This window comes from Triticum dicoccoides, chromosome 5A (assembly GCF_002162155.2).
Source record: "Triticum dicoccoides isolate Atlit2015 ecotype Zavitan chromosome 5A, WEW_v2.0, whole genome shotgun sequence".
Classification (NCBI taxonomy): Eukaryota; Viridiplantae; Streptophyta; class Magnoliopsida; order Poales; family Poaceae; genus Triticum; species Triticum dicoccoides.
Genome location: NC_041388.1, coordinates 166,580,567 through 166,594,641, shown reverse-complemented (window position 1 = coordinate 166,594,641; position 14,075 = coordinate 166,580,567). Strand labels below are relative to the sequence as shown.

At 46.1% G+C, this 14,075-nt stretch overlaps 1 protein-coding gene across 1 annotated transcript; it reads left to right on the top strand.

The window, feature by feature from the left end:
- Positions 1-10,569: 10,569 nt before the first annotated feature.
- Positions 10,570-13,406, top strand: LOC119300649 (40S ribosomal protein S9-2-like). Its single transcript, XM_037577552.1, has 3 exons — positions 10,570-10,719; positions 12,086-12,467; positions 13,038-13,406. The coding sequence occupies exons 1-3, from the start codon at positions 10,692-10,694 to the stop codon at positions 13,213-13,215; spliced, it is 588 nt and encodes a 195-aa protein (XP_037433449.1). The 5' UTR covers positions 10,570-10,691; the 3' UTR covers positions 13,216-13,406.
- The last annotated feature ends 669 nt before the right edge of the window (positions 13,407-14,075 follow it).

The following is a 14,075-nucleotide window of genomic DNA, read 5'->3' as shown; positions in this document are numbered from 1 at the left end:
GCTGGGCCGGCCTGCTGCGGCTGGGCTGCACAGGGGGGAGCCCCAGGTAAGCCCCTCCTTTTTATTTTTGTTTTCTAATTTTTCTGACATTGTTTGATTTAATAAAATACTAAATCAATTTATTACCTTATGCCAATTTTTGCAGGAGCTAGATATATTATTCCAGAGCTCCTTTATAAATGGCATAATTTTTGGACCATATTTCATATATATAGAAATATATTTCCAATGCAAATATTTATCGAATTAATCCAAATGGCCAAAATAAATATCCATGAGCTCCTAAAAATATTGTTTTGATTTTTATCTCTGTCCAATATTTTCAGAGGGCATCATGAGCATTTTCTTGGACCCTTTTTGGAGAAATTTTTATTTGGGTCATTTTCAAAAATGATTCTGAGGGTTCCACCAATCCTCATTTCAAATTTAAATGAAATTTAAATATGATGCACAAATGGCTAGCTAGTCTAAGTCATACCAGACTAGGGATGTGACAACCCTGTTGAAATTGCTCTTGGGTATCCAAGTTTAAAGGAAGATGGCACCGTGTTTAATGATAAAGATTTCACCGCCTGTGTGAAAGATATACGTCTGGTGGCTACTCTTATTGGGAACGACACTGACCTCTCCAAGTGTCAGCCGGGTTATGATAAGGAGAATCGGAGAATCCCCACGCCGCATTATGACGACGTCAGCTTGATCCCTCCAACCCGTCAGCACACCTTTGCTCCTGAAGTCGACCCAACCGGTTTAATAGATGATGAAGCTGAGTTTGAGGCCTTGAATGGCATTGACTGGGCCTCATCATCCTTCCAGGACAAAGCAGCCGGCGGAGAGGCGGAGAAGGATAACCCGGAGGCTTCAAATCAACCCCAAGAGTAGATTATCAGGCGCCACCTGCTTATGTAGTTGTAGACAAAACAATGACGCATCATTCAGACTCGGAGAGTCTTGTAATAGAGTAAAAAATACCTTGAGTTTTGCTATGCCTTTGCGTATGCTTATGGCCTTTAGTACTTGCATAAGCCGCCGTCACTATATACTTTATATGAATCTGTTATGCCCTTTGCAGAAATACCTTGCATTGCTCTGTAGTGCTTACAACTGTTTTTCCGGTTTATATAAACCAACCCCTGAGGGTAAACTTAACTCCTGAAAATTGGCACATACAAGTTCACCTGGTTCTTAACAACCTGATGTAACTAATATTAATTCTGGAAGATTGTAATGTATTCCATTGTACCTTCAAGAGGGTCACAAGATATCTAATGTTGGCACTTGTAAAATATGATGAACAAAATTCAAGGGTTTCTGATTCGAATACGATCAGTGACCCATTCCAAAGGGGGTGAGCTAAGATTCAGATACGATCTGTTAGCCCCCAGTGGCTGTGGCGATGCCGATCAAGTGGGTATCGACAGTTATGTTCTCTTTGGTTCGAATACGACCTATGTTTGAACAGGAAGCCCCCAAGTGACCATAAGAGTTGTTTAATGACGCTGATTCGAATACGATCCACGTCAGACCCAAAAGGAGTTAAGCTATGATTCAGATATGATCAAGAAGCCCCCAAGTGGGGTTGGCAGTATGCCGATCAAGTGGGTATCGACAGCTATGTTCTCTTTGGTTCGAATACGACCTATGTTTGAACAGGAAGCCCCCAAGTGATCACAGCTAGATTCAGATATGATCATAAGCAGGACCAAAGGAAAGCCGGATTCAGATATGTTCCGCTTCTCCTTGGTCATCTCCACCACCTGACAAGGAAAACACATAGACCTTTTTGGGAGTGGAAAAAAGGACAGAGGTCCTGCTTTATTGCTTTATATAATATACATAGTATAAGTATATACACATTAGAGCCGACGGCTCAAGTATAATAAGGCCGAAGATGAGCAATATTCCACGGCCGACGGGTCTCCTCCTCCGACTTACGTGAGTCTTAGTGTTCCCGAACGTCGATAAGGTAGTATGATCCATTGTTCATATTCTTGCTGACCACAAAGGGTCCTTCCCAAGGAGGGGATAGCTTGTGCATGTTAGATTGATCCTGGATGAGTCGGAGCACTAAGTTGCCTTCCTGAAAGGTTCTGGACTTAACCCGGCGGCTGTGGTAGTGGCGCAGGTCTTGCTGGTAAATCGCCGAGCGGGCTATTGCCAAGTCTCGCTCTTCATCCAACAGGTCAAGTGCATCTTGTCGAGCTTTTTCATTGTCTTCCTCAACATAAGCCGCCACACGGGGTGAATCGTGACGGATGTCACTTGGCAGGACCGCCTCTGCTCCATACACCATAAAGAAAGGCGTGTAACATGTAGATCTGTTAGGTGTAGTATTGATGCTCCAGAGTACAGAAGGTAACTCCTCCACCCAACAACCCGGCGTCCGCTGTAAAGGGACCAAGAGCCGGGGCTTTATACCCTTCAAGATTTCTTGATTGGCTCGTTCTGCTTGACCATTTGATTGGGGGTGAGCTACAGCTGAAACGTCAAGCCGGATATGCTCTCGTTGATAGAACTCTTCCATAGCTCCTTTGGAAAGGTTAGTACCATTATCAGTTATGATGCTGTGTGGAAAACCAAAGCGAAAAATCACCTTTTTCATAAACTGGACTGCTTTGGCTGCATCACACTTACTGACTGGCTCAGCCTCCACCCACTTTGTGAACTTGTCAACCGCCACCAAGAGGTGAGTCTTTTTATCCTTAGATCTTTTGAAAGGCCCGACCATATCAAGCCCCCAGACTGCAAATGGCCAGGTAATTGGAATCATCCTCAATTCTTGAGCCGGCACATGGGCTCGTCGTGAGAATTTCTGACATCCGTCACATTTACTGACTAGGTCTTCCGCATCAGCATGAGCCGTCAGCCAATAAAACCCATGACGGAAAGCTTTGGCCACAAGAGATTTTGAGCCGGCGTGATGACCACAATCACCTTCATGAATCTCACGAAGGATCTCCTTACCCTCTGCAGGTGACACGCAACGTTGAATCGCTCCAGTGATGCTGTAATGATGTAACTCGCCATTGACAATTGTCATGGACTTGGACCGCCGGACGATTTGTCTTGCCAAGGTCTCGTCTTCAGGTAACTCTCCCCGGGTCATGTAAGCCAAATAAGGCACTGTCCAATCCGGGGTAACGTGGAGAGCCGCCACCAGCTGTGCCTCCGGGTCTGGTATTGCCAGATCTTCTTCTGTAGGTAACTTAACAGAAGGATTATGCGAAACATCAAGAAAGGTGTTAGGCGGCACCGGCTTACTCTGAGATCCCAGCCGGCTTAAGGCATCCGCCGCCTCATTCTTCCTTCGATCAATGTGTTCCACTATGTAACCCTTGAAATATCCAGCCACAGCATCGACTTCACGATGGTAAGCCGCCATGAGGGGATCTTTAGAGTCCCACTTGCCTGACACCTGTTGAGCCATAAGGTCTGAGTCTCCTAAGCATCTTACCCAGCTCAAGTTCATCTCTTTGGCCATCCGGAGACCATGGAGCAGGGCCTCATACTCAGCTGCATTGTTAGTGCAAGGAAACATAAGCCGGAGCACGTAATAAAATTTGTCACCTCGAGGTGAAGTTAATACAACTCCAGCCCCCGAGCCTTCCAACTGTCTGGACCCATCAAAGTGAATAATCCAATAAGTGTTATCGGGCTTCTCCTCAGGTGCTTGTAGCTCTGTCCAGTCATTGATGAAATCCACCAAAGCTTGAGACTTAATGGCAGTGCGTGGTACGTACTTTAGACCATGAGGCCCGAGCTCGATGGCCCATTTGGCGACTCGTCCTGTAGCCTCTCTGTTCTGAATAATGTCTCCCAAGGGGGCAGAACTTACCACAGTGATAGGGTGACCTTGGAAGTATTGCTTCAGCTTCTGGCTTGCCATGAACACCCCGTAAACAAGTTTCTACCAATGAGGATATCTTTGTTTTGACTCGATGAGTACCTCACTGACATAATAAACCGGCCGTTGAACCGGATGTTCCTTACCAGCCTCCTTGCGCTTTACCACAATTGCCACACTGACGGCTCGTGAATTAGCAGCCACATATAATAGCAAAGGCTCTTTGTCAACGGCAGCCGCAAGAACTAGCGGCTCAGATAACTGCCTCTTCAAATCCTCAAAAGCAGCATTAGCAGCATCACTCCAGACAAAGGTGTCTGCCTTTTTCATCAATTGGTACAGCGGTAGGGCCTTCTCACCTAACCGGCTTATGAACCGACTTAAAGCGGCAACACGACCCGCCAATCGCTGAACATCATTAATACATGCCGGTTTAGCCAAAGAAGTGATTGCCTTAATCTTCTTCGGATTAGCCTCGATGCCCCTGTTTGAGACCAAGAATCCCAAAAGCTTGCCTGCAGGCACACCAAATACACACTTCTCCGGGTTAAGCATCATTTTGTAAACCCGGAGATTGTCAAAGGTTTCTCTGAGATCAGATATCAAGGTTTCCGCGTCTCTGGATTTTACTACTATGTCATCCACATAAGCATGAACATTGTGCCCAATCTGATTGTGAAGACAATTCTGTACGCACCGTTGATAAGTTGCCTGGGCACTCTTGAGCCCAAACGGCATAGACACATAGCAAAAGGCTCCAAACGGGGTGATGAAAGTCGTCTTCTCTTGGTCCTTAACTGCCATCTTGATCTGATGATAGCCAGAATAGGCATCCAAAAAGCTCAAACGTGCACAACCTGCCGTAGCATCAATGATTTGATCAATACGGGGGAGAGCAAAAGGATCAGCCGGACAAGCCTTATTTAGGTCCGTGTAATCCACACACATCCGCCAGGTGCCATTTTTCTTGAGTACGAGCACCGGGTTAGCCAACCACTCCGAGTGAAAAACTTCAACAATAAACCCAGCCGCCAAGAGCCGGGCGACCTCTTCTCCTATAGCTTTTCGTCGCTCTTCATTGAATCGCCGCAGAAACTGCCTGACTGGCTTATACTTCAGATCAATATTAAGAGTGTGCTCAGCGAGTTCTCTCGGTACACCCGGCATGTCAGAAGGTTTCCATGCAAAGATGTCCCGGTTCTCACGGATGAACTCGATGAGCGCGCTTTCCTATTTAGGATCCAAGTTGGCACTGATGCTGAATTGCTTAGATGAATCGCCCGGAGTGAAATCAACAAGCTTAGTCTCTGCAGCCGATTTAAACTTCATGGCCGGGTCATGCTCCGTAGTTGGCTTCTTGAGAGAAGTCATATCTGCCGGGTCAACGTTATCTTGATAAATTTTGAGCTCCTCTGCTGCACAGACAGACTCGGCGTAAGCCGCATCGCCTTCTTCACACTCCAGGGCCACCTTTCGGCTTCCGTGCATAGTGATGGTACCCTTGTAACCCGACATCTTGAGCTGTAGATAAACATAACACGGCCATGCCATGAATTTGGCATAGGCCGGCCGCCCGAACAAAGCGTGATATGGACTCTTGATTTTGACCACCTCAAAAGTTAACTTTTCCGCCCTAGAATCATGCTCGTCTCTGAAGGCCACCTCTAGCTCAATCTTCCCCACAGGATACGCCGACTTACCGGGCACCACTCCATGGAAGACGGTGTTAGAAGTCTTTAAATTCTTGTCAGTTAAGCCCATGCGCCAAAAGGTCTCGTAATAGAGGATGTTGATGCTGCTACCTCCATCCATGAGCACCTTAGTAAATTTATAACCACCAACTTGCGGTGCCACCACTAGGGCCAGTTGACCCGGATTATCAACCCGGGGAGGGTGATCCTCCCTGCTCCAGACAATAGGCTGTTCCGACCACCTCAAGTAACGAGGGACTGCCGGTTCAACAGAATTCACAGCCCTCTTATGAACTTTCTGATCACGTTTACACAAACTTGTGGTGAACACGTGATACTGCCCACTGTTTAACTGTTTTGGATGGCTCTGATAACCCGACTGCTGCTGCTGCTGCTGCTGACCTCCTTGACCAGACTGCTGTTGATTATAACCACCCTGGTTTCCCTGAAAACCGGATCCTGAACCATCGCCCGGGCCATGAAAGCCGCCGGCTCCTGAGCCGCCGCCCGGGCCTTGATTGCCATCAAACGTATTAGAGTTCTTGAAAGCTTTCATGATTGCGCAATCCTTCCATAAATGAGTCGCTGGTCGCTCCCGGGTATCGTGTTTCGGGTAGGGTTCATTGAGTAGTTGCTCGAGAGACGGACCTGACCCACCAAACTGGGGTGGTTTTCCTTTGCGCTTCTGATTGTTACCCTGTGCATTGGCCACAAATTCCGGGTTACCATCCGCCTTACGCTTATTGCCTCCTTGACTCGCCGGGTTATGCTGCTGACCCTTTCCATTATCGTTCTTCTTTCCCTTCCCTGTCTTTTCCTCATCAGACGCGGGATCCTTGGTACTACCAGAATCGGCATACTTGACTAAAGCCGCCATCAGCGTCCCCATATCGTTGCAATCATGCTTAAGGCGCCCCAGCTTCTGTCTCAAAGGCTCAAAGCGGCAATTCTTCTCCAGCATGAGAACTGCTGAGCCGGCATCCATCTTGTCAGACGAATGTATTATATCCTTGACCCGGCGCACCCAATGAGTCGTAGATTCACTTTCTTCCTGCTTACAATTTGTCAGATCCACAATTGACATAGACTGCTTGCAAGTATCTTTGAAGTTCTGGATGAAACGGGCCTTTAGCTCCGCCCATGAACTAATGGAGTTGGGTGGCAAACCCTTTAATCAAGAACGGACCGTTCCGTCCAGCATCATGGTGAAATATTTAGCCATCGCTTCATCACTAACCTCCAGCAGCTCCATAGCCATCTCGTAACTTTCAATCCACGCCCCAGGCTGTAAATCGCCCGTATAATTCGGCACCTTCCGAGGTCCCTTGAAATCCTTGGGCAGACGTACATTACGTAGAGCCGATACCAGACAAGGAACTCCTCCGGTTCTAGTAGCAACTCCCGCTTCAACGGAAGTCGTCGGGTAAGCCGGTGAATTCTGTAGGGCCGCTAGCTGAGCCGCCCGCTCGTCCTCCTAACGTATCCGATCCCGAACCGGGTTATGCCCGCCGGGCTGGTTCCGGCGCTGAGCGTTACTTGACAAGGCCTCTGACTCCATGTGTCTACTGTAACTCGGGCTCCGATTTTGACGAGGCGGAGCTAACCAGGGCGGAGGAGTCGAGTGAATCCTATCCCGACTGTAGGAGTAGGTTTCTTGCTGAGCCAGGGCTGTTTGGACAAGTTCTCTGATCTTCCGGGTTTCCACCGCTGTCGGATCATCCCCATCTACTGGGAGAGCCGCCAAACGTGCTGATGCTGCGATTAAGTTCTCCATGGGGTTGGAGAAGTGACCCTGTGGTATTGGTATATAATTGGGCGGTGCCATATTGCCGTGAGGAGGTGCCATCCCCTGAGGCTGGACTGGACCTCCCGCTCCGGATGTAATAAGCTGATTCGCACCTGGCGGGTTACTTGGGCCGGCCCTGGGTGTAGCAAAGAGATTCCGAGGATCATAATTCTGAGGTAAACGGGACTGAGTTTTCTGATGTCTCCTCCTCATTACCTCATTAGATGCGTTTAAGCTCAACATGAGCTACAAGGCCTCTGCCTGAAGTTGCTGCGCTCGTACGTCCAAAGCCGCCCGCTCTGCTGCTAATCTAGCGTCCTCGGCTGCTAAGGTTTCCTTGACCCGGGCGATCTCGTCGCGAACCTGTGCCACCTCTGCCTCATGCTCAGATTGGTTCGCAGGGATGACTGTAACAGTTAACAAAGTCGTAAGCTTATCCATGAGATCCATCAGCATCTGAGCCGGTGAGCGCACGGGCCTCCTGGCCCGGCTGCTCCTAACCCGGACGTTATCGCAGCTGAGGCCGTAGAGTTTTGGCCGGGTTGAGTACCAGCCATGAAGACTCTTGCCCAGTTTGGCGACTCTGAGAGGTCCGGAATAGTGCTGCCATCGGAACAACCCCCAAGCACACCATCTTGAACTTGATACAGCGAATCTGTTGAGCCGGCGGATGAATCACCGTTAGAGAGGACGGCTGGCTCACCATCACCTTCAGATCCTTCAGGAAGTTCACCTCCATGGATGCAACCCACAAAGGCACGCTTCACGACGGGTTGAGCTCGGGCGGGTTTCGCACGATGAGCCGTCTCGACGAGGTCGGTGTAGCTGTCCGGCTCAGGGCCCGGCTCACCAATCCGGCCGATGAAGACGTGAATTCCGCCAAAGGGGACCCGGTAGCCATACTCAATTGAGCCGGCGTCGGGGCCCCAGCCTACGTCGTCGATGTAGATCTTGCCTCGACGACTCTTGGTCATCCGGACAACTGCGTATCCCTTGAGCCCTTCGAAGCTGCCCTTCAAGAACTCAAATCCACCGTGCGCTGGCCCCACGGTGGGTGCCAACTGTCGTGGAATTGTCACGACAGATGTCCTCTTGCAAGGACTTGATCGTGGAGCTATCGCAACTAGGAAGCTTAAAGGGGTTAATCGGGACAAAGGACACGCGAGGTTTATACTAGTTCAGCCCCTTACGGTGAAGGAAGGCCTACGTCTAGTTGGGTTGGAATTGCTTGAGGTTTCGATGACCGGGGAGCGAGATATGCTATGCACGGTTCTCGATCTCTTGTTTCTTCTGTCCCTAAGCCGCCAGCGGGTCATCCCCTTATATACACGGATTGACGCCCTACGGCTTACAGAGTCCCGGCCGGCTCATAAACAGTGTTCGGCTCGGTGACTAGTTATTTCTATCTTACAATACAAGTCGCGCCCTCATGGCGGTTTATCACCATGGGCCATAAAGCGTCTGTGGGCCACTAGACCCTTTACTGAACCGCCATCTTCACTCTTGGTCTTGGGCTTCAGATGGGCTTCTCTTTACGTAACTCGCCCCCCCTGGGCGGCTTAGGTAAATAGTTATATCTCCAACAGTAGCTAGCTTCATCCATAATGCCGCAGAGGGGGCACGTCCCGCGCGACGTGAGATGCCTATACTGCATGCACGCCGTAGTAGCCAACGCACCAGTCGCCGCTCGCCAAGCCGTATGTTCCATGCGTAAAGGAACACAAGAGTTCCAGATAAGTTGGCTACCTAATGGGTAGATCAAATAGAACATGATTTTTTCATAATTTTACATTCATCGACAACACATTTGACAGAAAAAACATTCATCTCAACTCAATAAAATATAGATGAGTACATGACAATTATCTTAATTCAAATAGACAATTCATAACAACTTTAACATAGGTTCATGAGTTCACGACATACTTTACGGGTAAGGTCCATATGTTAGTATAAACGGGCAGGCTATACCCATTACTTAATGGGTAGGGTACGGGTACTACCCATGGGTATAAAATTGTGCCCATACCCTACCCATGCGGATACGGTATCCGCGGATGCCCGTACGCATGGGTAAAGTTGCCAGGTAATATCTATCTAATTATCCATAAATATTACCATGACAAAAAAATTGTCCACGTCTGCCAGTACTGCCTTTTGCAGATAAATCAACCATGCCCCTGTCGCATCGTTGGTTCGCCGCTCCGGCCTCATCGCGCAATATCATCGCATGACCTCACTGCGCACGCCTCACAACATGATCTCATCGCGCGGGCCTCGCCGCTCCGGCCTCGTCACCCGACGGACTCAGGCAACACCGCACGAGCTTCAACACGTGAACAACAATCCACGAAACCTCACCGCAACTGGCTCGAGGGCTACGCCTCACCTCTTACGGACACATGCAATATTTATTTATTTATTTTTCTCATCCATGTCAAAAATTCATGAGAATTAATTTCTGCCAGTATACTCTATGTATGTAGATTACAATCAGGACATAGCAGTCTATGAGAGGTGAGGGTACCTATCACCGGATGGTAGGATTTACTACCAGTATTTACAAGATGTTTGAACTGCCAAAACGTGTTATATTTAGAAACAGAGGATGCGATTTTTATATATACATAAATGAGATCATTATAATCACATATAATTTTTAATAATAATTATTAGATACCTCAAAGTGAGTTGCGTCAAAATTCTATTTGAATATGTATTTATATTTTTTGAGGGGATACTGAACTATTTTTACTAATGATACCCCGCACGTTGTTGCGGGAATATTTTGTAACATATCTCAATGTGATTCATTGTATGAAACATATATAAAAGGATAAAATTGAAACTACATATACTTTATTATGTTTAATCACTATATAGTTGTAAAATGTTTATTAAATATAAATAGAATAATAGAATAGAAATTCACATGTTGAGATAGGTCTTTTTTTATGCAGGTTTCATGATGAAGTGGCATACTTGCATGTTGCGAGACATATGATAGTGAGTGTGGGGTTTTTCTCGTGTATGTTGTGTGATGATGTGGCATGCTTGCATGTTGAGAGAAATAGTTAGTGGGGCTACCTATTTAGATATACTCAAAAATAGTTAGTAGAAGATAACGCAAAAATAACTACGCTGCCTGACTGGGCCTGGCCTATTTAGGGGCGTGCCCACACACACACGCACATTGGACACTAACGGGCCCAACGAACGACAGATACTCGATACCCCCAGCCCGCTAGGGTTTTGCTGGCAGGTATAAAATACCCCTTCTTCTCCTCTCCCATTCCTCCCTCCTATCGACTCGACCACAGAGCGGCGGCGGCGGCGGCGGCAGCGGAAGAAAGAGGAGAGAGCTCCAGCCATGGTGCACGTCAACTTCTACCGCAACTGTAAGACCGCGCCACGATCCTCCTGTCTCCCCTACCCTCTTGTGCTCTCTGCTCAATTGTATTCAGTCATTTGTGTCTTCGTGCTCGCCGTGATCTGATGGGGTGTTGCTCGCATAGGCTTAGTTGCAGCAAGTTGCTATCGGTTAGCCTTCTGCTTCCTGCTACAGCAGCTGCTTGCCGCAACGCAGAGCTCAGAGATCTCTTAGCTGTGGCGTCTTACTTCGGGCATAGCTGGTGAGAGGTCAGAGATTCGTTCCCGTGATGTCTTGCGTGCCGAGTTGCTGTGAGGCGAGGGGGAAGGTTGATTAGCGAGTGCATGATTTGCGTCGGCGTGATGCCGTTGTGGGATGAGAGGTTTGTTTGCATAAGATTTTGGCCTATCTTTTGTTCGGAATACCTGGATTTGAGTCGTGCCTGGCACGAGGACTGCGCCCTAGATCTAATTAAAGGTGTCTTACTTGAGCACTGGACATTTGTTTACTCTCAGCTCTGTCAGCACGCTCAGTTGGTAGTCTCGTCAGATTTAAACAAGTTCCTTGTTTCAGGGATATTGATATGCAGCCCATAGCCATCAGGTTTACTGATAAATTTAGAATCAGGCCAGCCGAAGTGAAGTCTAATTACCTATATATCTGTTTCACGGTGGAAACTATTCACCTCCTACTGTTACTGGTTCTTCATGTGGGAGCTTTGAATTTGGTATATATACTATGCCACTAGAATAGTCACAGAAATGATGTTGGTGCTTCATAATGGAGCCACCTGATTTTGTTGTATGCCATAGCCTAGATGTTGCATATTCTTTTTTGTGTGAACATGTAATTCATACTACATACAAGAGTTATATGCATGTATTCAACATCTTTGTTCAACATATAAACAGGTATTAGCAAGATATACAACCTACCAATACCATTATGTTGCCACAAATACAATATTGACGTGGCAATCAGACCATAAACATGTGCAATGATACAAGATAGGCAGTGCGGTGAATGTAAGTACAGTAGATTTCATAAAGAACATGCCACAATAAATAGAGTACATCCTGAAACATGATAAAATTCATACTACATACAAGAGTTATATGCATGTATTTGTTCATATGCTTTTATTTCCTATGTGCTTTTAATTAAATCAGATCAATTCTTCTGATTTCATTCCGACCAGAAACTTGTGAATGTGTTATTATAATTGCCTGCTTTTAATGCACTTGGACATAGTGGCATATGTGGTTCCACTTTGTACCTGGCACTTGCTCTATGCTACAATTTGCCCATGTTATGTTTTTACTGCAACTCATGCCTTGTTTTCATAAATTTATTTTCTTACTATGTATTTGCAAGTTAAATGTTTTCTCTTGCAGATGGTAAGACATTCAAGAAACCAAGGCGTCCTTATGAGAAGGAGCGTCTTGATGCAGAACTAAAGCTGGTCGGTGAATATGGACTGAGGTGCAAGCGTGAGCTCTGGAGGGTTCAGTATGCACTGAGCAGGATTCGTAATGCTGCAAGACACTTGCTCACACTGGATGAGAAAAATCCCCGCCGTATCTTTGAGGGCGCGGCCCTTCTCCGTCGCATGAACCGCTATGGTCTCCTTGCTGAGGGCCAGGATAAGCTTGATTACGTCCTTGCCCTGACTGCTGAGAACTTCCTTGCAAGGCGCCTTCAGACTCTTGTCTTCAAGGCTGGCATGGCAAAATCCATCCACCATGCCCGTGTCTTGATCAGGCAACGCCACATCAGGTATGCTTCTGGTATATTTTTCTTGCAATGCATGTTTTGGCATATGGTTCCATAAATTTGCATGTTGATCTAGAAATCTAAATGGTTTGCACTAGTTGTTTAATACAGGCTACCTGATACTGGTCTGTTACTGCTTATTACATGCATCTATGAATTACATGTTGGCCTGATACTGGTTACATGCATGTCTGAATTTTATCATCTTTCAGGATGTACTCTATTTATTGTGGCATGTTCTTTATGAAATCTACTGTACTTACATTCACCGCACTGCCTATCTTGTATCATTGCACATGTTTATGGTCTGATTGCCACGTCAATATTGTATTTGTGGCAACATAATGGTATTGGTAGGTTGTATATCTTGCTAAGATGTTGAACCTGTTTTCTGTAACTGAGATTATGTCAATATTGTTAGTCTTTGCTTCTTGTTTTATACTGGTTGTGGTCTGGTATATATGTGGCATTTGCTTTGAGTTTTCATTGTGAAGTGATATTTTCCATGAATATTCCTGCTTGTTCACTTTGTGAATGAAGTGTTAAAATAATTTTCTTGAAACCATATTGCAGGGTTGGCAGGCAGATCGTCAATGTCCCCTCGTTCATGGTGAGGGTTGAATCTGAGAAGCACATCGACTTCTCACTGACAAGTCCATTCGGTGGAGGCCCTGCAGGCAGGGTGAAGAGAAAGAACCAGAAGAAGGCAAGTGGTGGCGGTGACGCCGGTGGTGACGAGGAAGAGGAATGAGGAACTAGTAGCTATCACCTTATATTTATCAAATGTTGGTGTTATGAGTACTTTAGCTGAGAGGCCTGAGACTTTCATGGGTTATCCTCTTGTCATTTTGTCACTTTATCACTGTTGTTAGCATGTATGCACTGCTTTATGTTTGGAGCTATTTGGTCGTGATGAAAGTTATCTAAAAATGTTCTTGACTATGACCTGGAATCCTCCTTCAATTGCTTCTGTTGGGGTGGTTGTCTGATAGTTCATAGGAATCAACCTTTCTTTTCGAGTAAATGAATTACTTTGATGATCCATTTGCTGGTTCATAGGAATCAACCTTTCTTTTCGAGTAAATGAATTACTTTGATGATCTATTTGCTGGTTTGTTTCCACGAGTTGTCCACTCCAGCGGGGATCAATATTCTCTCCTAATTAGCTATACAAGTTCATACCAAAACATATAAACGCAATCACATGCCCTAGATCCATACATGTCAAGTTACCATACTTGAAAGCCATACACCCATATCGAATCTCTTTGATTAGTAGGATTGCAAAAACTACATCCATACATGTTACTCCCTTCGTTTTTTTTAGTCTGCATATAAGGTTTGGTTAAAGTCAAGCTTTGTAGAATTTGACTAACTTTATATTAAAAAATATAAACATTCACAATATGAAATCAATATTATCAGATGCATCATGAAACGTATGTTCATACTATATAGTTTTAGTATTGTAGATGTTCATATTTTTTTATATAAATTTGGTCAAACTTTGTGCAGTTTGACTTTGATCAAATCTTATATACGAAGTAAAAAAAAGGAGGGAGTAAGTTGCCACAGCCATACAACCACATCAAATTTATTTTAGGGCTTCTT